The sequence below is a fragment of the Haemaphysalis longicornis genome, unplaced genomic scaffold, assembly GCF_048455015.1.
Source record: "Haemaphysalis longicornis isolate Haplotype H1 unplaced genomic scaffold, Haemaphysalis longicornis Haplotype H1 scaffold_8, whole genome shotgun sequence".
Classification (NCBI taxonomy): Eukaryota; Metazoa; Arthropoda; class Arachnida; order Ixodida; family Ixodidae; genus Haemaphysalis; species Haemaphysalis longicornis.
In genome coordinates, this window is record NW_027526445.1 from 116,769,958 (window position 1) to 116,797,519 (window position 27,562).

Genomic DNA, 27,562 nt, shown 5'->3' on the forward strand with positions numbered 1-27,562 from the left:
TAAAACATGTCCATGACTAAAGGATTCGCGCCTGGAAACGTTTTCGCTTTAATCGGGAGTACTTTACGTGAGGAAAAAAAGTACCCCCGTTATCTAAGCAGCGTGATCTTTTTATACGGCCTGTCCATTTTAGCTAGCTTTACGGCGGCAAGGATTGCGATGACCACTCGGATGCCAGCGTGCGCAAATGCAGCACGGGTTTTTTGTTGAAAAACTGAGGTACACATTGGAAATATTTTCTGCTCCAAATATTAATATTTGCCGCTTATTGTAACGGACGCAGCGAAAACAAAAATCCGCTTAACGAATCCCGAACAATCCCTGGAGAAGAACATAAATTCCGCTTTATTCGGAAGATACGCCTCCCACAATTTTGAGGGACGGGAAACGCTGTGCGTTCGGAAGAACCTGTGTTTACATGGGCGAATTTCCGGCTTCCTCAAAGCTGAGACTCCGCCCACTGCCACATGCATCGTCAAACAGTCACAAAAGAGCAAATCGGAAGCTGGTAATAGAAAAAAAATTGGGCCCATCTCCCCGCGAGGGGGACTCGAGTAAATGCGTCGCATAGGGGGTGGGTGTATTGCGTTAACGTTTAGTGTTTGGGGAGTTGGTGGTAGTGAATGCGTCGTATCAGCAGCTTCTTGACGTAGTTTGAATGAGTCAAGGATATAAGGCGCGTTTGTAGCCTCCCATTCTGTGTCGGCTTTGTGGCGCAGTGGGTAGAGCACCATGTACATTAATTGCGTTCCGCCCGCAGGGTCGAGGGATCGAAACCAGGCGCCGGATAGTATTTTTCTTTATATAGTGTAGGGGGAGGGGTGCGGACTACGACTACGGACGTCAACGCGGGTGACATTGTGAGTTACAGAAATGCTCTGCATTTAAAAAAAAATCTAGCGGGGTGTTTAGCCTCCGCGCAGCGGCGTATCCGTGGGCTTCACGACTGCTTCGGACGATGCAACTGGCTAGAACTCCATCAATTAAGCCTGCAGATGACTGATTGATTGTGGTGTCTAAAGCGCCGAAGCTGCGCCTGGCTATGAGGTACGCCGTGGTAGAGGGGCTCGGGATTAATCTCTACCACCTGGAAGGGGGATCTTTCAGAGACACCAAAGAATAATTACAAGTTGCACTAGACCGACAGATGAGCTCACCGGGAACACGAGCATACCACTCTTACGCGTAGCTTTTCTATAGCAAGGTAGAAAATAGGGAAAACGTGAAGACAGCTGTCGCTGCCACTGGCTATACCGCGCAACTCAGACCGGAAGTGGTTAAAGCTGCGTGACAAATAGTTTAGGAATACGCCATCCGCAGTTTATAAAATTTTAACTGAAAGTTCTTGTAGTGTCATGTTTGAACCTCGAACCACAAAAGTAAGGCTAGAAACAATATCATGAGAGCACGGCCGACATATCACGCGGCGATCCCAAACGCCACATTCGTTTCGGTTTCGGCACAATACTCGGCCAGATAATTGTGCGACCATCGCACAGTGCTGTGTGCATAGCCACTATTATTTGACCCTCTGCGTGCTTTTGCTGCAGGAACGCTTTTTTCTTGGGGGAGGGGGGTTACTAAAGTCACTATTTCAAAGTGTACGCAAAGTCTGGCGCACGAAACGTCTTCCCTGGCTGCCGCTGGATGGCGCTACTCGTCCACACTTGGGGCGGTTCCGCTATGCGAGCAGGCGTGCGGGAGCGAGCTACGCGAGAGCGGTTGGTTCGACGCCAGCACGTGAACATTCGCGCGGCCTTTTTTTTAAATTGGAAAAAAATGCTTTTCTCCAACAAAATGCACAATGCTGATCCCGGGACCCACGAAGAAACATTCTGCTTAACGATCCGGAGCAGCAAAGGACGTGGGAGCTCGCGAAAGCACGGAAACACTCGGTGCGTGGTAGCGTTATATTCGCTCCCAGTTTATCGTGACGCAAAAGCGCGGCTGCAACGGATTAGAGCAGTGCAAGGGCCGTAATTTCTATGCCCGGACAGATAGAGGCACGGCCCAGGTCCGGCCCCGAGAAATTTATAAAAATTGAGCCCGAGCCCGGCGCGAGCCCGACGAATTTTTGAAATCTGAGCCCGAGCCCGACAAACTTCTAAAATATGAGCCCGAGCCCGCCAGAGTGTTGTTCAATATCATCCCTAGTCCGACAGGATATAACATGAACTTCAAGAAGTTTGCTGTTAACCTAAAAAGCGTAAGCACAAAGCGAACACGACTACTTTAGATTTAAATTTTCCTTAAACTTGGACCGAACTTTGTACAACTTCACCTCACTTAGAAGCTGTAGTTTCGGTAGTCGCGTGACTTCATTTGCCAGTCTTCTAAATCAAGGCACACTCGAGGATGCCTTGAATGATTCCGAGTAAGTGGATTTTTTTATTATTATTGCAATTCTTCAACAGATATTGCACCTTTCGTTCTTCCATTCCTTGCTGAAATTTGATCAGACGATACGTCCGGTTTCACCATTTGATTTTCGTCTTTCCCTCCAGTTACGCTGGCAGCACGATTTTATCTGCGCTTTAGTTCTTTCTTGCCTTTAGGCATGGCTGTAAATAAATTCTTGCGCGAAAAAATCATGGGCTCTGCGTGGAAAATTGGTTCTTCAAACTCTGCACACACTGCGAAATCCAGGTCACGTTTGTTCTGTTTGTTTTAGTCTGAAAAGAAGAGAGAAAATACTATCATGTTGTAGTCTGTGGCTAGAGTGCCCTCGTTTTCTGGCCCGGTCTCTCCCACTAAGCTGATGGGACCCAGACGTCTCTTTTATTGATGTGAAGGCTTTCTAAGTGCAATCGCCTTTTTATCATATCTTTTAATTAGCGAATTAGCGCTTCCTTTTTTTGTTTTCACTTTACCTGAAATATCAACAAGAAAACTTTCTCTTGCCAACAATTTAGAATTTGCGGCAAAGGATAGCCGGGCCTCAGGAACTGCCCGGGCCGGATCGGACCGGCACGGCCTGACAAAATTTTGGTTCAAGCAAGAGCCCGGCCCCGAGAAAATGCGTGCTACCCGGCCCGAGTCGGGCGCGAGCACTGCACTACAACGGATGCTGTTTGCGTCACGGAATCGCTGCGAGGGAAATGCGGAAAGGAAATGCGCTGCTTGATTAGCGATTTCTCAGCAATTAATGCACCTTTCAGCACCGAATAAACGCTAAAATGGCTATGGGAAGGTCTGACTTTCGTTTCAAAACGACTTGCTTTGGCCTCCGCCTGAGAGGCAGCCACCGCGTCTGGGATCGAACCCGCGTCCTTGGGCTCGATAGCACAACGACTTAGCCAGTGAGCCACCGTGGTGCATAACAGATGATCCCTCACGATCCCCGAAGAAAATAGAGAGCGACATATGTTATCGAGTCCTTATCTTAAACGCTGCGCGCGCTGCTGTCTCGACGCCCGCAGTGCGTGGTCGCGCCCCAATCACGCCCGTTTTCCGGCCAGAAAAAAGTTATTTTGAATGCGAAAGTGGTTGGAACGGCAAGTACACGGCACTATTTGAATTGGCGGTTGATTCTGTAAGCATCGGCAAATCGCGCAAGTATGTTTTGCATCACCAGTCAAGCGCTGAAAAGTAGCTTGCGAGTAACCATTTCCCCTCGTTCCTTCCTGCTACGACTTCGCTTAAAATCTCCAGAAGTATACTATGTTTCAAATGGAGTGAAGAACGATCTCGTCTTATGTCTACCATTCATTCGTGAACAGTAAAGAAACGAGCACGGACTCGTCCACCTAACGACGACGATGGTTGACGCGATGCTTCCTCGTGAGGGATATTCCTTGATTGTCGTCGGAGTTTCGACTTTCGTCTAGCAGACGGCTCGTACTTTGACTTTTTTGAGCGTGACTCTGGCTGGCACGCAGTTTGGACTTCTGATCTCAGCGGCTTTCACTTGCCCCTTCGCCGTTTGATTTTGCACGATTCGCGCGTCCAACCATCGTCGTCGTTAGACGGATGGGTGCATGACTTTTGTCTAATTTTTCCCGTCCATTCACCCCTATCCAACATAAACTGTTTCAGCCTTGCCAGAATTGCGCAACAGGATAGACGTCGGCTTCATAACACCAGATACCCATGTTCGATTCCGACCAGGAAAAGCGCTTTTTTTTTTTTGTTCCTTCACTTCACCCACGAGCACCATCATCGTTAGACAAAGTGGGCTTTCCTGCAGCGCGACCATAGGTCGGCGTACTCACTCGTGAGTACACTCATTTGTACTCATTTGTACTCAAACTCACGAGTGAGTACGATGATGAGTGATCACACACCCAGAAAAAAATAGTGAGTACGATGACGAGTGAGTATAGGGGTAAGTCCACTACTCGTGAGTACAGTACTCATGAGTACAGTACTCATGAGTACACTACTCATGAGTATGAGTACTCATGAGTACAGTATTCATGAGTATGAGTACTCATGAGTTTGAGTACTAATGAGTATGAGTACTCATGAGTACACAGCACTCATGAGTACACATCACTCATGAGTACACATCACTCATGAGTACACAGCACTCATGAGTACAATACTCATGAATACTGTTTTTGCGAGTGCTTGCACTCTTGAGTATATGCACTCCTGAGTACAGTAGTGCAAACAGTAGTGCAAACAAGAAAACGGACGACAAAAGCTGCCACCCGAAGACACGTAGAAAAACGCAGTTTACGGCCACGGCTGCACCGACAACCCCCGAGCTCCCCTGAGCCCGACCCGGCCTGAGAACAAGAGGAGACACCAGACGCAACGCGAGTGCTTACGTTCCGTTTTGCTTTGTCACATGTACTTGCCTTCGCGCAGTAAGTCACCCAACGACAGTGCACCGCGTCAGACGTTTTCTTCCTCTGTCCTGATTTATATGTAACCTGTGTTTTTCTAATCAATTAAACAATCTATTTTTTCTACTTAGTCTTTCATTCGAGCTACGACCTAGCTAACAGTGCAGATAAGTTGATTATTCGTGAGTAATACAAATTGAGTACTCATGAGTACAGATTGAGTACTCATGAGTGCAGAATGAGTAGTACTCATGAGTGCAGAATGAGTAGTACTCATGAGTGCAGAATGAGTAGTACTCATGAGTAGTACTCATGAGTACAGATTGAGTACTCATGAGTACAGATTCAGTACTCATGAGTACAGATTGAGTATGAATACTCGTGAGGACAAATGAGTTTGAGTACAAGTGAGTACGATTACAAATGAGTATTTGATGAGTGAGTACGAGTGATTTTGTGAACAGACGAACTTTTTGAGTCTGAGTTTGATTGAGTACAGCGTGAATGAAAAAAATTGTGATTGAGTTTGAGTGAGTTCTTTCTGTTTTGCCGACCTATGAGCGCGACACACGCCATTACAGAGACACAGAAAGCTTCGCCTGTCCTGTAGCTTCGCTTTAGACGTTCCCAGCAGTCTAGTCGTAAATACACTTCGTCGTAAAATGCCGCTCAAGCACTGCACAGAACACACGGCCAATTCGCGCGACCACCGAACGTTCCCACAGTGATGAGCTGACGCTCGTGTCGCCTTTCACCAACACCACCTTGATTCTACTGCGAGTTCGGACGCCGTGGTAACTCGCGACGGCGCTTCCGTCGTAGGCGCTATGCATTCGAGCCAAAACAAACGCAAATAGATACCCGCGAGCGCTATGGAGGAAAATCCCGCGCGTGCGCCACCACGGACCACGCCCACTGCTCCCAACTTTCACCGCGCGTCCCATCGGCGACAGCCGCGTTCTTCTTCCTCCTGAGCCCGACGTTCCCACCCCGCCGCGGCGCCGCCGCTAGACCCGCATTCCAAGCGGGTCCTTCGCCCAGCGCATGAAAGGCGGCTAATCCATGATGCATGCATCTAGCGGGACCCCCGCCACCGCCATTTGAATCCGCACGCTGGCGCCGGGGGAAAGCAGCCGGGCAGGCAGAGGAAAACAGAAAGGACAAAACCCGCGTGCGAGCGGTGGTAATAAGGACCAAGATCAGCCCATCCCTGCCTCCTCCTCTCCTCCCCAGGGGGGCGGACCTCCTCTCCACAGCACCGCAAAGGGCCTCGACGAGTGGTTCAGAGCGGGGCGCAGCCAACGCTGTCGCCAGCTCGGTGGTAATGGCGGGAGGAGGGGAGACAGAAATAGCCGCCTCAACGAGGGAGAGAGACTGAGGGGGAGCGAATTTCGGGCTCGGGCTGCAAGGCGAGGCTGGCGACCGGCCGACCGACCGACCGACCCAGGGACGACGCCGGCAGCAGCAGCAGCTCGGGCCCGTCGTCTGTTTGGAGGCCAGTGTCTCCCCCTCCTCCGGCACGGCGCGTGCACAACACCCGGCGCTTCAACCCGGCCCCCAGAAGAGCGCCCCAGGCGGGGAGCAGTCAAGCGCCGCCGCCGCCAGGAGGAGGAGGAGGAGGAAAAGAAACAAGCGTCCCTTCGACCCCCGGTCCACTGTCCGGGCCCCTGAACCACTCGCTGCACAAAGAGCGGGGCCAGTGTGTCTCCTTGCGCAATCACCTCGAACTCCGCTCTCTGTGTATAAACACCGGGCACTTTTACGAGGAGATAGATGCGCGCAGTCGGGCAGCAACACGAAGCAACGATGGCGGTTTGACGACTTGGCGTGAGCGAGAACACGCTCGGGTCTTGAACTGGGATGCCGGCTGGCAGGCTGACCATGGACAGAAGCTGCGAGCTCGCGCACAGCATGAGGTGGGACTCAAGAGGGGACTGCATAACAACACGCGACAGGAAACGGAAAAGTAGGCTGGCCTTTATAAGGGGGAAATACACACCTTTTGAGCCACTGAGAGCAAATCGATCTTACACATTTTCAAAGAATGTCTGATATTCGACCAACTGACAAATGGGGACTGGAACAGAAGGGTTCTCTTAATGTGTGAAACAAAATTGTTCGCAACAACACGACAGGTCTGTCGTTGTCAGTGTGGCAGGCTTGATATCCCTTGTCGGACTATCCAAAGAATAAGACGGGTCAAATTAATGCACTAGAAGCCGTGGTCCGCAAGAAAGAAATGTTCAGTTGAGCCTCTATTTTTACAAAACCCAATTTCACAAATTTCCCAAATAAGTGAACAAACCAGAGTTTCCCCACCGTTGACATAGACAGCAGATGTAAAGAAAATGTGATAAGTAGCCAGAAAAATAGCTTCCGGGCTACGCACAACACTTACTGCGTTACCATTGCGCTTGCCACTGTGATGCGGGAAAGAAAATGATTTGTCATGCTTATCGTTCTATAACTGGCGCATGCTGTGCACTTCACAGTGCAAGAAAAGACAATCAGTTTATTCAACTGTTGGAGCTGGTGAACGTGAATGTTGTCAATCCGCACACAAAGGCACCCTCCTGAGAGACGCTAGCACACATAGGTATTGTTTTTCAACTCGGCAACTGTCAACAATGCATTGTTTACAAATGCTACGTCTTGGTACCTCACTCCCACGGGTCGTCGAGAGGGTTTGTTGTTTTGTTATAACACGACGCAATCTGAGTTATCTCATCATTTAGTAGGGACTACAGCCCTCCCCTTTCCATCTGCAGCCTCTTTACGGCACGGTCAATTAAGGTTAAGTGTTAAGAGTCAAGCCAGAGCTCCAGAAACCAAATGAGAAAATGCCTCTCTTTCCAGGAGCACTTGGTTTGTGCTGGACTAAACGGACTTGGGCTAGCCACATAATTAGACGAAATGACAGCCGATGAGAGAGCAGACACCAGTAGATGGATCTACATAAAGAGGAAGGCCAATAATCACTGGAGATAAGAAATATGGAAATTTGAGGGCAAAGAACGCACTCAACCAGCGCAGGAGAGGAGCGATTGGAGGTCGATGGAAGAGGCCTTTGGGCTGCAGACAACCTAGTAGGCTGTTGATGATAACGATGACATGGAAAAGTTTCAGGGTGTACCTGAAGGCAAGAGCAGTTCACCAGAGCCATTTAAATTTGCTGGAATACGGCATTCCATGGCTGCAACCGGGAGACTAAAACAAATGACAGAAAAAGTTTCTCTCCAAGCAGCAGCAGTAGTACCAAAGGCACAAGGTTACGAGGAACAAAGACAATGGGAATCTCCACAATACTTGACCACGTGACGGCACTGGTACGACAATGTGAGCCGGTGCCGCATGTTCATAAATTACCCGAAAGAAATAATGGTCAACAAGGTGTAATTAAAATTGCCCAATGACTATCTGACCTATGAGAAACACCTCCTCTACAGCCGGTAATCGATTAGTAGCGCTAGCTACACAAGTTTCAACAGCGTTCGTCCACCCATATCATACCCAGACAAACATGTCCTGGGGAGTTGCAAGTAAAATATTCATTTTCTTCTATCAATAACCGGATAGTTTCATTTTTTTTTCCCCAAGTTTTTTTCAGGAAACCAGAATTGAGGACCAAAGCAATATGAAGTTACTGTTTGTTACCACCTGCGCGCATGTTTAAAGTAGATTAGACACCAGTTTGTGTGACAGTTGCTGCATAACCAAACGAGGTGGTTATGTTCGAAAGTTTTGTAAGCGCAGTTTTAATAATGTTGTGAATACAAAGTGCACCTTACTGCAAAGTGCACAGTTACTGGTAATTTCGAACCAATAATTGCTGTACATCGATAATACAAATGCACTCGCATGCCCACAGAGTGCATCAACAATAAAAGAAAGTAAACCGTGAACTTTTATTGCTCATAGTTCGAGAACATTAACAGATGTGATAAACCACGACATGCATTACCCGCTGCATCATTTGCGATTAACGATGCAGCAGCAGCGAGGAAGAAGTGAAGAGATGATTTACACTAAGTCAAGGTGTGTTGTTTAACGTTCATTGTTTTCCCAGCTGCGGCACCCCACATTTCGAAGCTTGTAGTAAAGTTTACTCTCTCTCTCTCTCGCTTCCACAGCTGTGGGGTATGAAGGGAATTGTTCTGAACTCCCATTAGCCCTTTATAGATTTCAGGAACAGCTTGAATAACCAGCTATCACTCCTTACCTGATAATTTGGATTTACAAAGACAACGGCCAGGTTGCTGCACGATACGTACAAAAAACTGTTCCAATATCTGAACAGAGTCGCAGTAGTAGTAGTATGTATTACTTTTAATGAGGAAGAGGAGGACGCGTGGTGTTGTGAGTTGGGGGTTTAGATGATGGGGAAGGAGAAATGATGATAAATACAGTGAAAAAAGGTACAAGCCTCCGAGATGGTTCTTGACAGGCACTGCAGTGTGGGGAAGTCTCTCTTTCGCTCTTGCCAGTGGAAGCGAGTGTAAACCAAGCATTTACAGCACTTATGCCTAGGCCTTATATGAGAATAAATTGCTATTTTATCAAGCATGTCTGGACTCAGCTGACGGCCATCAATGTGGGGATCATTTTCAAGGTTGTAGAGGGTGGAACGAAGTTTCGATAAAGGACAAAAAAAGTAGAACAGGTCCGAGTGAAACGGTGAAGTGTGGCAAATGAGCAGATACGACGATCGAGGCAATGTGGACAGATGTTCGGTGCAAACCACCGCCAGAAAATTCCTGTTGTTACGTAGAGGAAGCTGATTTGGCAAAGAGTTGATTGGTGAATATTTATCTGAAAAAAATTTCTTTTCTTTTTTTTTTTCTGAAACACATATGAACAAGGAAGGCACTAGCCACAGTCATCTTCGCGAGGTAAAGGGTTTAATCCAGACACTTGCAAGCAATAGATATGTTCATCTTAGAAGAAACATTTGCCTGCATTACGAATTTTGATTCAAACCGCTCAGTTCTGATTTGGTTGCATTGGAAGTTGGAGGCCGTATTCGTCGCTCTGCCACCTCCCTCGTGAACTAAATCACTCACCAACAAGTTTTGTTTGACTGAAGTATAACGACTTGTCGTGTTTTTGCGTCCTGCGTCTAGTCAAGTAGAATTTGTTGAAACCACTGTCTGCAATTTTGTGCTCACGACAAATTTAGCATGCGCATTGCTTCAAACCAACAAGCAGGCATGCACAGTTGGTTGCTTGACATTTCTGATGCACCGCAACATGCGCATTAGAGTAGCAATCCTGGAGCGAAGCAAGAGTGATACAGTACTAGGCAAAACAATTAGCGACGGGTGATTTAACGCTACGCAGGGGAAAAAAGATGATTGACACTCAGCCCTGATCATGTGATAAGACAGTGAAGTTGCTAAAATGCCAATGAAAATGGCATTGCAAAACAATATTTGAATTCCAATTTGACAACACCTTAATTGCGAGTGCATTGACTGCGGCACAATCCCAACGAGTGAAAAGCAAAAACCTGCGTTGAAGTGCTGTTTTTCAAACATTACATCTTCACCGCTTAATTCCACTGCTTTGATGCATAATTATTGTTTAAGGAAATGCAATCTGTTTGTTTGTATGACAATTGTATTTGTGCATTTGTATCCCGCTTTTGCTTTCCCCTACCCCCTACACTAATGCCCGTGAGGGCAATGTAGGAATTTGTATAAATAAATAAAAATAAGCGAAACAATTGTTTGTAGTTCGCAATTTAACCTCCCACGCAAATTAAATTAATGAGCTCAATTAAATTGAAAGAACCAGCTTTATCCTAGCAGACGTTACATGGCGGTTTCATGTTATTTGTAGTGAAACTGTGACTTATTTTTTTTATTTTTTCGTGACTACTTCCCACGGTAATGGAGTCGTTTGAGCAGCCAAACGAGATATGGTTTTCTTTTCGGGTTAGTTCTGATAAAACACGAGTTACACCCGTTTCCTGTAACCATACAGTACTCCTCCTCCCGTAGAAGCCTAACTAAAGCAGAGTCGTCTATGCGGCCAATTACACTGCGATTGTCTTTTTTTTTTAGTTATTTAGGGCCACGAGCATTCGCGAGAAAGTTGGCTTCGCCGCGAAGCGTATCGCGATGACGGACTATCCACGAAGGAATCCGGAGAGGTCGAGCGACAGAGTACTGCCTATTGTACGAAGAGCTAGCGACGCAAACGCTTGCTGGGATTCGCGCTCTATATGCCATTGCTATACGCATATGTTCCAAAAGCTCCAAAATGCATGCCTTGTAAAACGAAAATTATCCACAACCAGATGGAAAAGTGCTGTTTGATATCGTATTTGCGTGAAATTAAACGAGCACGGTGGTCGCTAGCTAAATCGTGAACAAACACTCGGCGCCTCAAGAGCAAGCGAAACCCCTTCAAGGCGACACGCGACAGCTGTTGATCAAGTGCAACGTTTTTCGAATAACGCAAGCGTGGAACCGAGCTTGACCTGACATAATTCTGAACTTTGAAGACATTTGCAAAATAAAAAAATAGAAAGATGGACTTTGCGCGTATGACGCGCGCAGCCCGAATCGCGAGAAACACCTCCACGACGAGAAAACAATACGACGCGTAGTGGCCGAACGCCAGCTGGCACGCCCGGACTGGAGAACGTCTACGTTCTACACGGGAGCACAGCTAAAGCCACCGCACAGCGCGTCGCGAAAGATGCATAAGCGAAAGCCGTTTGAACCATGTGATGTGACGCAAAAAGCAAGGGGAGGGGGGAGGGGGGATTTGCGCCAGCCGCAAATGCCGCGCACGACTTTGCGACACGACTAGGCCCGTCGCCGCAACAACCAGACGCGCCCACTCAAGACCTGTCAGCCGCCACCCCAAAAACCGCTGCGCCCATCAAACACTTCCGCGTAACAAGCGCAGTAGGTCGCAGTCATGAGCACGCTTTGATCGCGCACAGACAGGACCGAAAGCGTGCAAAATGAGTCGATACGGGATGCGGCAGAGCCCACTTCGGGGCGCTATCTCGGGCGCGGGAGATACGAGCGTTGCGGGCAAGCACACGTAACCGCAGGCAGTTCGCGCGACGCGAGCGGTGCTAGTCCTAGCGCGATAGCAGACGGTATGCGATAGCGATCGCCTGTCCGGCTTAGGAAAGACGGCGGGGTGTCGCCCGCTTCCCTACTCACCGTGGTTGTCACCGGGCTGTCGGGTATTCCATTGACGCCATTGGCCATTGACGACAGGATATCGGCGACCGACAGCCGCAGATCGGCAGACTCACTCGTCGCGCAGTACATGGCGACGACGCTTCTGGTGCGGCCGCTTTCGACGGCGCCGCCGCTGGCCTTCTCGTGGGCGACCCGGGCAGCAGACGACTACGCGGAGTCCGGAGCCAAGTTTCTCGTGGTGTTCACGCTGTGGCACCAAACGAAAGGATGAGTCACTCGCGGTGTACGAAGGTTGAGGGAAGCCCTGCCGAAATTCTTCCCAAGCGGTGACATCATCCCCTCCGCCAAAAATAACCAAAACGACGCGCGGAGGCGGATCACGTGCTGTGCGCGGATCGCCTGCGTCGGGGCGAACAGCGCCGACGCTTTTGACGTCACTTCTTCTCGTACGCAAAATTGTGCAGTTTCGTAATTTTATGAGTGAACTACAAACGCAACAGAAAACATTTGTCGCATTTATAATAATTGTACCTAAATAAAACTTTAAAAACTGTAGACAGACTTAATTTTAATGCTTCTTAAGAACAACTGACTGCAACCATGCCCATAAAAGGCAAGGTGAATCATGCGTGACGTCACCGAAAAGTGCGGCTTATGCGCTGCTTTGCGGGGATGGCCAAGCGCTTCCGAGAAGCGGGGAGGGCGCAGGCTAGTTCCGAGGGAGGGGTTTAGAAATTGGTTCGGCCCCCGAGAACCGGCCAAGGCTAGCGAAGGCCACAGGAAGGGGTTGCGTGCGGGGCACGCATTCTACCACTGCTTTTCTCGGAACACATAGCGCCGCTCTTCGGAAAGAAGAATATCTATCTCGCCATCGTTAACCTCGCTTCCTCGCCGCAACAACGGTACTTCTCGTCGCGGGATTGCACGTTTTCGGGAAAATTGCGCGACTGCACAGCGCATGAATGAATGAGTCACCACCACACACGGGCAGTTGTAGTAAGATACCCACTTATTTTGCACGCCTGCGACGTACGTCTACGCTCTCAGAGACGCACACAACACGCTGACCAGCCGCTCCGCTACTCGCGGAATTCAGTGCTTTCTAAAGGCGCTTTTACAACCCGAATAAATGGAGCCGTGAGAGTGGGCGTAAGAAATTTAGCGGTAGAATTAAGTAATAAAGACGAAGCTGGGTTGTTGGAAAATTAAAGACGGGTCCGGGGTGGGGGAAGTGAAACAATTAGCAAAGTTTGGATGACGCCAACCAGTTAACGGCACCCTGGCCAAAATTCTTCGGGACATACAGTGAGCTGGCCACCGTACTCTAGCTGGCTTTTCAACGCCAAATTTCAGGAAAAAAAAAAAAAAAAAAAAAGACAGCATCTCCACTCCGAGGATGATGGCGAGGGTACGGAGAATACGGGGACTCGAAATGACATCCACGTTGCGTCCCGAGTGACATCCGATTTGCGCCCCGACCATCATGAAATTTGAGCCGTGAGTTGCACCTTGATTTTTCCCTAAATCGCTTGATGGTGGTGTGCGCACGGATGGACGCGGACGGACATTGAAATGTCGTACTCCGCACCGTTACAGGCAGGCGAGGGTGTAAGCCGTTTGAATCACGGTCGTAGCCCAGTGGGTAAGACGCATGGAGGAATTCCTCCATGGTAAGACGACTGCCACCAACTCTGTCTTGTCTACCAGACACAGGCTCGAATCCTGCCGGTGCCTGTGTGATTTTTTTATGATTGTAAATGCTATGCGCACGGACGCGGATGGACATTGCGCTCCTAAGGTGCTTCGCACCTAAAAGGGAAGACGCAAGACTACACACAGACTTCAGAACAAGCTTTCCAGATTCGCTGCCGCATAGCTTCATGAATAGGACTGTCAAGTATTCTGCATTGCCCCAAATAAAATTCTGTTACCGCTAGCTTCTAGAGTTAGACAGGGATAAAAATTGAGTTCAAACAAGCACAATGTCATTATGTTGTTCAATAGGAAATGAGACGGTGGTGAAAGCCAACCCGTGTTGCCTCGTCAGAATGTGTCAGTATGTACTACTACAGCATTCAGAACGCCATCAAGAGTGCCTTTCGAGAGAAAAAAAAATTCTTGAGGCACTTATGTCTGCTTCTGAGCTTCGAATGCAGAAGCATTATGGCTTCCCCAGGCAATACTTTCCAAGAACTTCGTTACCGCTACACCGTACCAGCGTCTGTCTTCGCTTTTGTTTCTTCTTAGCGGGAATTACTTCATCAGCAGACTGTCAATACTTTACGACAAAGATCCTCCAGAATCAGAGTTCTCCGTAACTGTTGGTTGTCGATTGTAGGGTTTAACGCGCCGACGCAACTCAGGCGATGAGGCGCACTGTAGTGGAGGGCTCTGGCTTAATTTCGACCACCCGGGGATCTTTAACGTGCGCCGCCATCTCGCACACAAGGGCGTTTTTGTTTTTCACCTCCATCAGAAAAGCGGCCGTTGTGGCAGGGAATCAAACCCGCGACCTTATGCTCAGCAGCACAACGCCATAGCCACTTCTCCGTGACTCAGGCACTTGTTCTACTCACGTGCCACAATGTTCGCCTGTGATGCAATTTAACACCAGTGCTACATGCACCAAGCTAACCGTTGGTTTGCTGCTGGAACAATGATGTAGTGTGTGGCAGTAACGCGTTCAGCTCCTACTTCGAGACTCGGGTCACATTCCCATATGAACCCTAATGTATCTAATCTTTTTTTTTTTCCAAAAATATGCACTTTGGTGCAAATCACAATACAATAAAACCTCATTAGACAGTACCTGACAGGGTCGCGAAGAAAGTACGTACTAACCGGCACTACGGTTTATCCGAATGCATTATGTTAAAGGGAAACCGAGTTGGAAATTCGGCTTGACTACGTATAAAAAGAAACAACGGCTTATTCGGGCATGATTTAACGAGATTCCACTGTATTCCTATTTCACTGTTCACAATGGTGGCCATTTTTCTGTACCAAACAGCTGCTTTTTTTTTTTTTTTGCAATGGAGCGCTTACTGATACTGCATAAAAATTTCAAAACAATTTAACTTCATACCACTTTGCTGGCGCACAACCATACGCATAGCCACAAGGGCTCTGCAATCTTTAAAATGCATACAACAAATTCAAGCGACAGAACAAATACAGCTTCACTACCAAATTGTATATCAAATGCTCAGTGCCGTCGTGCCGTTCTCTTCCTGAAGGTGTGTATTCCCTCCAAAGTAGGAGAATTATAATTTGGTTGACATGCACTGCACTGTGAGAATTTTTCTCACACCCAACTTAGACGTAATTCTGGCCTGCAGTATTGTCTACGTAATTACCCTTTTCTAACGCGCACTTTTTTTCCGGAAAAATCGGCCGAAAACTGTCGAAACAGCGAAAATTTCGTCCGACCCATTGCCATCGCCACATCTCAAGATGGCGCCACGGACGCAGGAAGCATGCACCTAGGCCAGAACCCTCCCTGTTCTGTGCCTAGGCTTTTCTATCGGCGTTCACACAAATCGTCAAATCGTTCTACCTCCCTGTTCTGTGGTTCTACTTGCGCGCTTGATAACAGCGATGATAGCAGCGGCTCCCACGCGTTCAAAACAAGCGGTCGGCTGAAGCGCGCGCCTCTGGAGAAGCTCGAGGGATGGGCGTGCGAGGCGTAGGCCACGATCGCATCGACCATGGTTGAACCATCGAGGCGTTGGTTGAACGTTCGTTCAGAAGTGTGGCATCGCGAACGCGCTTGACGGCACCGAGGACGAGATGATGTGGTCAGCGGAGAGCGACGAGGAGACGAGTGAGATTACTTCGGGAAATAAATCTCGTTTCTCTCTCATCCATTCTTCTTGCTCACAAAGTTCCATGCGCGTTACAATTGGAGGTGCTAGTTTTTTTGGTTTTTTGCCTGGAAAATTGGGGGCGCGTTAGAATCGGGCAAGTACGGTAAATAAAAAGGGACCCCGACATGCCCCCGCGGGAGGGGCACGAGTAAATGCAGAGCATTAGCGGCGTTACGTGCTTGGCGGTGGCGATGGGTGTTGTAATGGTGGTGGTAGGGTTGTTGTTGGTATGATTGGGGAGAGAGAACGAGACGAGTATTAGGTAACGTCAAGTGTTATTATTATTTATTTGCGGTAAGATCGATGGGTGGATTAGATCTTTTCCCAACGAACGCAGTAGAGGGAGAGGAGGCCGAGAGAGAGCGCGCTATCACGCCACCGTCACGCCACGACGCGCCCGCACCTGCTGTTGCTACGGTGCTTGCAACGCCGGAGCGCGCGCTGCACCTGTTGTTGCAAGCGTGTTGAGGGCGAGGAGGAGTGGGGGAGAGGGCGCAGCTGCCGTGGTGCGGACGCCGAGTTACGGACGCATAACATCGTGAGTTAAAGAAATGCTCTGCATTTAAAATTAAAAATTTCCACTTACGAACATCTGGCTCCATTTGCAGCGCATCCAATGATGAAAAGAACACATCAGATCCAGAGTTTGCTTTTCTTGCTTTTGTCTTTATTGAGAATAAAACTGTTTTGCAGATAACATAAATGCTGGTTATCTGCTTGCAAAACAAAGTCTTTGTAATATAGTAATGTTCTTATTCTCGCACTCCAAACAAGCGCCTTGCATCCGCGTTTTACACTCAAGCACTAACTACCTCCTTGCAGCGAACGCACTTTACTAACACCTGAAACCACTCCTCCCTCTAAGATCTCTTGAGGTAACACTTTTCTAAAACCCATGTCAGATGACACAGACAAATTCATCAGCATGTCTGGTGCTCGCAAGATAAATGGAGACAGCAGACAGTTCTGGGCTTAAAAAGAGGAGACACTGCTCATGCTCTCGCAACAAATCAGGCACTTTGAACTTTTATAACTTTTGTAAAATGCTTGCCCAGTTAGCATATCTCTTTACTGACCACACACACATGGTAGCTGCTAGCACTGCAACAGACACAAAGCAAACACAGTGCCCAACAGGCCCTCCGTCAGCAGTTACATACAAAAAAAGTTTCAAAATATACACGCCTTATTCTTCACCTTCTGTACAAGAATAAAAATAAATAAAAGACCACCAGGCCCCATTTAAAGAACACATGGCTTTTCCAGTGTGGCCTTCAAAGCAATATAACGACATAAAATCAATTTGTGACACAGACTTGTGAGACTTGTGTAAAAGTGCATTAAAGAACTAGCCTCAGTTGATTCGAATACTGCCGCTCATTTTGCACTGCAAAAAAAAGAAAAAAAAAAAAGAAAAAAAAAGGGGGGGGACAACACAACAAAGTGGTAGCGAATGTAGTCTCATTCACCCCAGTTTGTCCTGGAACACACATTACACAATACATAGCTCGTATTCTTCAATCTTCTCAAACTCGGCAGTCATGTTCTTTGCCCACTCCTCGAAGGCTGCCTGAAAAATGAAGCAGAGAGAAGCAACTGTGAGCACATCTGCCACTGAGCAGGGTCGGTATTATGAGTTTGTCAATTTTGAAAATGTCCGTTTTGCATCCGTTTGATCGTGATGCACTTCCGGTTGTAGGTGGGCTTTAAATTGACTTTTGCGCAACTGTTTCGGCAAATTCGGTTTTAAAACAACTAAATCTAAACTACTATCTTATGCATTTATTCGACCGTATTTTGAAAAGAAACACAATAAGATTTTCTATGACGATGTTGAAAGTTTTTGCCTCAAGGGGACAAATGTTGAAAGATGGCAGCTGTGGACTGGTGTTTCCCGTGGCAGTCAAGTGCAAACGATGCTATGGCTGCTCAGTTTTTTTCCCGCTTGGACCACAATTTTTATGTCCGTGATAATGACTGTATCAAGATAGTAATCCTAGACGCACCTGCGGCATGCAGACGCGAGCTTTTCCAACAGCCTTGAATGGTTCGTTACAGTGTCAGAGTTTCTGCGGTACTCTCCAAGAGAAAAAAAAAATGGGTGAGAGGTCGGGATTTTCATTTCTTAACTAAGTGTCTGCTTCGCGACAAGTCTATGAACCTTAAGATATGGTATGGGTATTCGTCAGGCACCAATAAAAGTTTGCAAGTTCCGTGCCGAGTGCTTGCGTAATTTTGGTCGTCTGCTCGGCAGCTATCACGTTCGCAGACGATCATTTATTTCACTGCGCGATGGCGATGGCATAGACGCACCGCCTCACGGAGGGCTGCGACAGCGATACCGTTTCTTTGCTACCGACCGCTGACTGAAAGCCACCGGTAGCGGAAAAGCGAAGGACGCATATCACTTGGTCCTCGACACTGAGCCTGCATTGCTGCTTGCCAAGTTCGTCCCAGAGCTCGAAGCAAAGACATTGCACAGCCCTCTTTGAGAGGCAGACTGCTTCACTTTTAACGGGTCAACATTACTTCTTGCCTCCTGCTCCAACGGCGAGCCAAAACCAAGGCGATTACCGGTACATCCATATCAAAACTGCCAAAATCGTCTGCTCCGAGAAGCCGCGGCTCACCAGAGTAGCTCCACTGTGCTTGCGTTGCGTCCCATTCGGCTGTTCTCTTTTAGCCAATCAAGGCTCGCTCAAAACGGACACGAAACGGACAGAACGTGAGAATACCGGCCCAGGTGCGACACACAGCTTTGCATTTGCCTTCCGCGATATCAAACCAGAAAAAGATGGGCTACTGCAGTTTTAAGCTGCAAAACAACTAGCACAGTAGACCAACAATGAGTATAATATAGACCAACACCCAGCCATTGCGCCCATGTCAAAGGGACCTTGCGGCAACATCATACATCTGTTATTTTATTTGAAAGAACAAACTGCTACACCCCATTCCGGCCCCGACGTAGCTTTCACAAAAACGCCAATATTAACAAACTTTCATTCCCCAATATGCAACATCACTGTGGTGATGCCATTGTTGCGCTGAAGCAGTGCGATAAGGCAGAACCAGAGGCCTCGCTACAATCACACAGCCATGCTGATTGGGCGTTGCTTTCGACGGCAGCCGCCAATGAACGATGAAACTCACTTATGTCACACATAGTACATGATGCCAGAGACTGGCACAAGAAGCTGTCTAAAACGACAGCCTGATGGAGTTGCGAGCCCCTGTTACACCCGCAAAACACAATATTAGAACCGCCAATATCTGACAGTATGTAGACAAGATAAAAATGAACAGCTGCATAGAAATACCGTATTTACTCGCGTAATTCTCGCACTCGCGTAATCCTCGCACCCCTAATGTGAGTCACCAAAACTTGAATTTTTTGGTTCCTCGCATAATCCTCGCACCCCCAACTTTGCAGCAACGAAAGTTGCCTGCTCGCGAAACCCGCATGGTGCACGCGATCTCCAACGCGCGCCCTCCCCCGCCGCCTCTCCGTTCGGCGAAGAGCGCTGTGTATCCAAGGCCATCCAGGCGCCCTAACAGTAGTATTACTCTATGGCCCTAACAACCTGCATGGCTACTCCCTAACAGGTGCCCTAACACGCTACTCACACTGTCCTTGAGCCGGTTTCGCGCGTGTTTCGCGTGCGCGCAACTAGACGGTGTTCGCGCAGCCCGCCTGTCGTGTCGTCGTCGTGGTCCCGCCGTTGAGCGGCAGCAGTCAGCGAGTCACTCGCGTCAGTGGTGGATAGCTCGCTGCCGTTTTGAGAACTTTTTGATCTAATTATTTTGTGCTTGGTGCCGCTTCGCCATGGGGAGGAACGCCAGCTACACCGCCGCTATCAAATTGAAAGCGAAAGAATACGCGATCGAACACGGCAATCGTGCCGCAGGCAGGCACTTGGGCGTCACCGACTTCAACGTGCGTTACTGGAGTAGGGCACGCACATATGACGACGAGATAGGGCGCGCGCCAGAAAGCAAAGGCGGCAATTTCATGATCGCTGATCGACGGGAGATTGTTTACGTTGTAAATAATAAGTAAATAATAAGTTTACGTTGTAAGTAAAAAGAAATAGCTGCTGTTGGCAACACTGAGCTTACCTATACAAAAAACGACCGCTACATTTAGCGGGATTGGCATAAGGCAAATTGGCAACACTGTGCACCGGATTTTTTTTTCCCCGCATAATTCTCGCACCCCTAACTTTGCATTGACTTTTCCAAAAAAAAAAGTGCGAGGATTATGCGAGTAAATACGGTAGTGTGTGAGTGGCATCCCTGGTGCCAAAAGATTAGGCTCGAAATACAACACAGATAAACGAATCGGTGCACACACACATACAAAATAATAACGCATATGTTGGAAAAATCATGCCCTGCCTAAAGTTAAAAAGGTAATAAATGAGACAAAGAATGTGCTGCGGGTTTTCAAACAAGGAGAATGAAATATATAAAAAGTACAATACAGATAAAATACTTGATACATGCTAGCACAAAGATAAACCACTACAAAATAAGTAAATTGCACTAATATGTAGAAAAAAGATAGCAAAAAAAAAAAAGTTGGTCCAAAAAATACTCTGACAAGTGCACAACTGGCACTCATCGACACGTGCAAAATATGTAGAAACAATGCAGTTATTTGTGAAAAAGGAACACACCATTTTAACATTATGCTTTCCAGTTGAAAATGCTGTTCGTTTAGTGCATTCACTAGCTTTGGAAGCCTGTTTCGTAGCATATGGAACCCAAATGTTTCTCTGCAAGCTTTTACATTCCGAATTTTGCATTCTGTAAGCATTGGAATTGTTTTTCAGGTTTACAAGCTCAGCCCGGAATGCACATTTCCCTTTTGTTTCTTGTTTGAAAGCTTTAAACGGTCTCTAGTTATACGTATGTTCAAGTGGTATTATGCCACACCTTAAACGAACGGTGCACGTGCGAAGATGTCAAGGCACGTTCTCCGCAGTCCGCAGAAACATTCACTGTAAACCATGAATTTCTTAGTGCATTTTCTTGGGCAGGACGTGACCAATCTAACGTGACAACATTTGATTGCCCGAACCTGTCCTGGTGATGTCGTGGAGGAACGCCGTGAAGCAGCGGGTGATTCGCCACTCTTTTATCGGTTTTGCTACTCTACTCGCCCAGCTTAATTTAAGCTTAAATTTTGAGGGGGACTCATCTGTTAACATTCCTATGGGAGTTAAGACTTCATGACCCACAAACTTAAACACCACTGTGCACCAATACAAAAAGCTTTACAAATGCATATCAATGTTCACAACGGACTAGTTAGCTTAATTTAGAGATAAGTCACTTGTATAATGAAATAAATATTTTGCTTGCTAGACAGCTAGCACAATCTAGTGAAAGCTGAATGAACCAAACTGTTACTTGTTCATTGTTTTAGCTCAGCTAAGAAGTGACATACTTCTTTACCCTTTCAGGGTCACAAACGCACATGTACGTCCTCTGCAAACACCTTCAAAACGGTCAATAACGTACATGTACGTCATCGCTTGTACGTTTAAAAATCGCGCCTTTTTCGCCAACTTCTCTTGCTTGGCATGTGCTGCCACACTGCGGAAATACGTCAAATTATTTTGTTGCGGCGATGGCTCTTCTTTTTATTTTTTTGTTCGGCTCGATTTCTACATTAGTGTCAGGTTTCCCGTTTCCACTGTTCTTGGTGTTAAACACCAGGAACAGTGGAAATATTTGCCCGTTACTTTAGGAATCAGATGAAACTTTCTGGGTGAAACTTGCCGGGCAGACGGTATAGCACCAGTGCATTAGCTTGCGCCGACATGCCTCTCTTTCGCAAAGCTGGGAACGTTCGGAAACTCCACTCGACTTTTCAAAAAGTCGAATAATAGATATTCGAGCATTTGCACACCCCTACTTCGCAATTAATTTGAGCAATTAATTCGCCATGTCGGAAGCAACTTTGGGAAGCTGGACAAAATTTTAGCGCTAAAACGGCACACTAGAGTTGTGACACTTTCGCTGTGTTCGTTTGCAGGCAATGACTATAAATAAAAGAGCTACATGCTTTGAAAATAAAGCACATATGAACCAGACAGCTCTTGGCAGAATGCTCAGAGCCTATGTGGTTGATTGATTGTGGGGTTTAACGCGCCGACGCAACGCAGGCGATGAGGTGCGCCGTAGTGGAGGGCTCCGGATTAATTTTGACCACCTGGGGATCTTTATCGTGCGCCGAAATCTCGTACACACGGGCGTTTTTGCTTTTCGCCTCCATCAGAAAAGCGGCCGCCGCGGCCGGGAATCGAACCCGCGACCTCGTGCCCAGCCGCGCAACGCCTTAGCCACTGAGCCACCGTGGCGGGTAGCCTATGTGGTTGCTAATATTTCAGCGTAAACAGAACTGGCTGATGACCGAACTAAATCTAACTGCCAACCCACAGCTATTCTATGCTTGGACAGTAACGAGTTCTATTAGGGACGGTATGCCTATACCTCGAAAAATGCGAAAATCAGCCCCTCTATGTTACAAACTCCACGTCAGTGTACCGTATTTTCCGGTGTATAAGTCGCGGCTTTTTTTCTGAAATTTTCTTTGGTGCGTCTTATCTACCGGTACGACTTATGTATGGAATAATTTCGGTTCGCGGAGGCCGCGCGTGGCCAGCGTACATTAAGAGACACAGCTCTATGGTCTAAATGAAGAGGTGGCCAAAGGGTCTCCGACTCTTGAGACTCCATTTCTACAAAAACAGTTGTAGCCGGGTTGAAAAAGGCCGGAGTAATCTGGTCCGCCAGCGGTGACGATGTTGGCGAAGAAGGCATCAGTGAGTCGGAGGACGACAGTGATGTGCCGGCGGAACTCCCACTTGAAGTTGCTGAATTATTTGTTAGCGAGTCCGAGGAAGAAGGCTTCGATGGTTTTGCCTAAGCGCCGTCTGTAAGTACATGCCATCTGTGTGTATCAATAAACCATTTTTGAGAAGTTAGTTCTGTCCTCCTCACCGGGGGATGCGTTCATAGGCGGCGGCCCGCAGCCATGTACTTTTGCCGCACTTTCTAATGATCTGATTCACTATGAGTTTACCCAATTAACAAGTGCATCTTGTATACCGGTACGTCTTTACACCGGTGCGACTTATACAAAGGTGTGACTTATAGACCAGCAAATACGGTACATTTATTCTAGGCTTACATGTTCTCGCCTCGCCATTCTCCCCAGAAGAATGCTCAGACTAGCTCCGGCAATCCTGCTTCAGCTTTCACAATCTACCAAGTGCGGTGCGGAAAAACACACAGGGTGGCAGTGCCTGCTTTCATGCTTTTGGCATTTTCTGCATCAAGTGATGTAGGTATTTGCTTTCTGCACACCGCAATCTATAGACATAGAACAACTCGTTCCCACCCTTCAGTGTGTCTTTAAAGGGGCTCTGACGACAAAATACAAGTACGCTCCATTAAAAAGACTGCTTTCTATGCAATAGCATCAATTGTTATCACAATTTTCAAACAAACACGAGAGGAATTGATTGATTGATTGAGGGGTTCAAAGCGCCGACGCAACGCAGGCGATGAGGCGCGCCGTAGTGGAGGGCTCCGGACTAATTTTGACCACCTGGGGATCTTTATCATGCGCCGAAATCTCGTACACACCGGCGTTTTTGCTTTTCGCCTCCATCTGAAAAGCGGCCGCCGCGGCCGGGAATCGAACCCGCGACCTCGTGCTCAGCAGCGCAACGCCTTAGCCACTGAGCCACCGCGGCGGGTCACGAGAGGAATTAAAGACTACTTGTGAAGCAGTGGCAGCTCCCCACCTACTTCCTCACCAGGTCTCTATGACATTACAAAATCTTGTTTGGGCGATTTCAGCAGCGCCTCTAGATCTGTTTGATTGCATCACTCGAATGCCAACATTCACAAATTGCAGTAGTAACGATGTCAAATCTTAGTGTTGCCCTCACGACGTGCAGCGTGAAATCCAAAACTTTTCCCAATATCTTTTTGCACTGTATCATCGAAGGTAGAGACAAGCAATTTTTGTGGAGTGCATGTTCTCCAGCTCGTACGAAAGCCAGCGTTTTATAAACTAGGGTAACCACAAGGAATTTCAAAACAAACAGGCGGAAATAATTTCAATTTGGCACTAAACTTTCCGAAGTCTGAAAGGCGGCAACATGCCTAACGTGACAGTACGTTACGTGTCCAACCATTCCGTCGATTTCAACGTGTGATAAAAAAACCGCAGGAGCGAGTAGGAAAGCTTAAACATTATTGTTGTTCTAGCCGGGGACAAGTTTTTTAAACGCCTCTTTTAACCCCACGTGCAGTTAAAAGTATCTCGCAGCACGGCTTACTGCCACGGTTGCCAGCATTCCTTTTATTGGGACAGGCATGGCTGGCAGATCTACAAATTGAGATTTAAAAGTTCTAGGGCGCTATCAGCAAAATCGTTTCAGGTTAAGGTGTTTTAACCCTTTCATTTGGGATTGAGAAAATATACTCAACAAAAATTGGTTGTATGTCCCCTTAATAAGCAAAAAGAAGTCTTTTAAGGCTGTAATGAAAATAAGTGTGTCACCAAAGGCTGGTTCTTTTAAATTAAGAGGGCAGACTGGTGTACCCCCTTTAATTTTTGCAACACACTGAACTTCAATCTTCCTGCATTCTGCCAGAAATGATGGCTCACAGGTGGTGTCAATTGAACCCAATAATTTTCCAAAGCCTCCATTCGAAAAATTTGTTTCCAGCATTGTATATTCCACACATTTACGTATCAGAAGCAAACAAACAAACAAGAATTACAGTTGTACCTGCTCTGGGTGCCGAGATATCTGACGGCGAAATGCTAGCTTCGCATTGCAAGAAAACTGCTGTTTCACCATCGAATTTTGTGCGAAATGCTATTTGCAATGAAACATGGTGCCTCTTGACGAAGAAATTTGCAGACTGATAGAAAAATGGCTGTGGATGCCGAGTATGCCATTTTTCAGAAAATGATTTTTTCACCATTTTTCGGCCCCAAAGACCCGTCTGCCCCTTTGAACAAGGTTGTAGTTCGTCTTCATGGCCCTTTTAAGAAACAGAGACCGACACCGTGTCCAGTGACTGAACTGGAAGACCACTTACGTCGGCCTTCTCCTGCTTGCCCTTCTTAGTGCCCACGGTCTTCTTCGCCTGGCGCTTGGTCCCCGTGGGCTTTTTTCGCAGGCCTCCCGCTTCTTCGTCTTCCGAGGAGCTCTCGGCCGGCGCGGTGAACAGGTGTACCCGGACAGGCCTCGGGGACTTGGAGGTGCGCGAGTACGTCCGGCTCACGTGTCGCACGGACAGCTCAGGACTCTGTTGTTGTTCAGGAGGAAAAGACACAACAACGAGCACATTGGTTCACGAATGGCGCAAGGCCAACTGGGGCAAAGAGCACCAAAAGTGTGGCTAGATAAGAGATCTAAAAGACCAATTAAAGTCGGTCAGCAGGAACAAAAGTAAAATCAATCAAACACAACTTTCCATCATTGCCATCTTCTTCCAACGATGATAATTAGAATACTGGTGTTTATCTTGTGTCCATAAGTGCAGAAGACTGCGATGATGCTGAATTGAGCAGTTCTTCGGGCCATGATAAGGGCTTCTCTGAAGCGAACACTGTGAGAGCTCATCATCATCTGCTTTTTCCGCTATTCCCTGCCTTGAAATTTACAACACAATACAGAAACGTCCAAACTGAAATAGTAAAAGGTTAATTAGCCTACACAAGTCAAGAAGAACGAGGTGTATGCGACTGTTTTTTTTTTATGCAGTGTGTGTTTTCATTAGAAGAGGCAGCTGATTTCCTATGCACTGTACAGATACAGACAGTATTGTGTTAATTTGGCTTAGTATGTGGTGTAAATGTTTTTTTGAGGGTTACCCCTTCAACAGACAAACTACACTTGTTCGGTCTTCACAATACACCAGCAGGGGTGAGACAGCTGAATCAGATTTGGGAGCAGTTTTTGGAGCAGCGAAATTTCGATTTTGGAGCAGAAGAACCTTGATTTGGAGCAGAAAAACGACATTTATTATGTCACCTTAGAAGCCTAAAAAAATCAAATTCTTGGAAACTCGAAGGGGAAAAGTGCTCTCCTTTATCGGTTTTGAGTGTACACAACACTGAAGCAGCCTTTGATTAAAGTTTTTCTACCATAGTATCACAAGGTACGAACGTAATTCTTAGGCTCTAGTAGCGTAGAGTTTTAGTGAGAAGATCGAATTGAAAAACTAAGCAATCGTAAGGCAGTTTTATTATCATCTGAATGCCGAAATTATTATTTTTGTAATCCCAGACTCGGCTTTATGCACGAGTGTAGAGCCACGGCAAAAGTTGCGCCAAGCGAGTTGAAAGTCCCCCCCCCCCCAGCCCTCCAATTTCAATCCCTACGGTGCACGTTCACTACGATCGTAATTTGATTAACGTTGATATGTTTAGCCACCTCCTTTCTGACCTTAAATTTCACTTCAGATAAGTGAACCATTATTTCTAGCGTGCAATAATAGCCCGTCCCGCTATCGGACACTGCTTGAACATTTTGCGGCGATGTAGCCTGCGCCGCCACTTCTGGGGTGTCGATCGTCCCATTCCCGTCGCTCGCAAGTTCGCTGTGAAAGGCAGCAATAACTCAGCGTTTTATGACACCGCAATGAATCCGAAATTCCAATTCAACTGTGCACCGCGCCCCACACTCAAGGCCGAAACACGGGGAATTCATGGGCACCACGTTGTTTTGGTGAACTCCTGTCTTTCGAGTCGTGCAACTTGCCGCAACAGATCAAACGACTAAATGTAAACGCAGCCACCACCATAACCAAATCTAAGCTAGAAATCGGCGAAGAGCACTCTGCCTGAACCACAAGCAACTGCTTCGCCCGGTGGCCACGTTTTTCAATCTGCACCACAACAAGATGGCGGCGCCCAGTAATGTCGTTCTGGAGATACGGCGCTCCGAAAATTGCCGTTCTTTCCTCAACTTGCGCAAGTAGGTTGACGCCTCAGTACACTTAAGTATTTCTTCTATAGGACTTTGCAATGGTTTTTGATGGGAAAACTTTCAAAACGCACAGAATATAAGATGTGCAACACGACATTGGGACTTTCGAAAAAACTATCACGGGGACAATTTATGCAGGTTTTTTTATTGAATCCGATCAATGAATTAAACCTTTACAAACAGCATCACTTTCGGGGGCAGGAAAATTATGCCGTCAGTAAGCATTTTCCCCCACTGGAACTGATGGGAGTGTTAAAATCCTTGAATCCTTGACTCCCAGACTGTATTGGAGCAGTTTGGCGCAATTTTTGCAATTTTCAAGCTTTTGGAGCAGTCTGGCGCAGGAAAACAAATTTGTATCAAATCTGCGCAATATGTGCAGCTGTCTCACCCCTGCACCAGACAAAATTATCAAAGCCTCACGGGTCTCGCAATGAGAGTGACTCGCGAGGAGTAAAACTAGACACCATATTCTTGAGAGTTCCGGCCTGTCACCCCACCATCTCCGACATCTACGTCGACATTCCCCCAGTCATTCGAGACCAACTCTTAATCGACCCCTCCCGAAACACATGCACCCAATTCATAACGAGGAAAGGCACCGAGCGAGAGCGCAGGCTTCGCACAAACAACACTCCCCCAACCCACAAACTGCCCTTTCTTTCCCTAATCGATTTCCAACCGTAGGAGAAGAAATAGCTGTCACTCTTGCCATT

At 47.3% G+C, this 27,562-nt stretch overlaps 2 protein-coding genes across 2 annotated transcripts in view; both read right to left on the reverse strand.

Annotated features, from left to right (window-relative positions):
• Positions 1-12,320, reverse strand: part of LOC144149548 (transcription factor kayak-like) — a 93,346-nt gene extending 81,026 nt beyond the window's left edge. The window contains exon 1 of the mRNA XM_077681175.1: positions 11,972-12,320. Coding sequence (XP_077537301.1) covers positions 11,972-12,082 — 111 coding nt within the window. The 5' untranslated portion in view covers positions 12,083-12,320. The remainder of the gene's footprint in view (positions 1-11,971) is intronic.
• A 4,421-nt stretch (positions 12,321-16,741) lies between these two features.
• The window catches only part of LOC144149649 (uncharacterized), a 41,793-nt gene continuing 30,972 nt past the window's right edge, over positions 16,742-27,562 (reverse strand). The window contains exons 5-6 of the mRNA XM_077681308.1: positions 24,952-25,161; positions 16,742-17,389 (exon numbers count right to left, since the gene is read on the reverse strand). Coding sequence (XP_077537434.1) covers positions 17,312-17,389; positions 24,952-25,161 — 288 coding nt within the window. The 3' untranslated portion in view covers positions 16,742-17,311. The remainder of the gene's footprint in view (positions 17,390-24,951; positions 25,162-27,562) is intronic.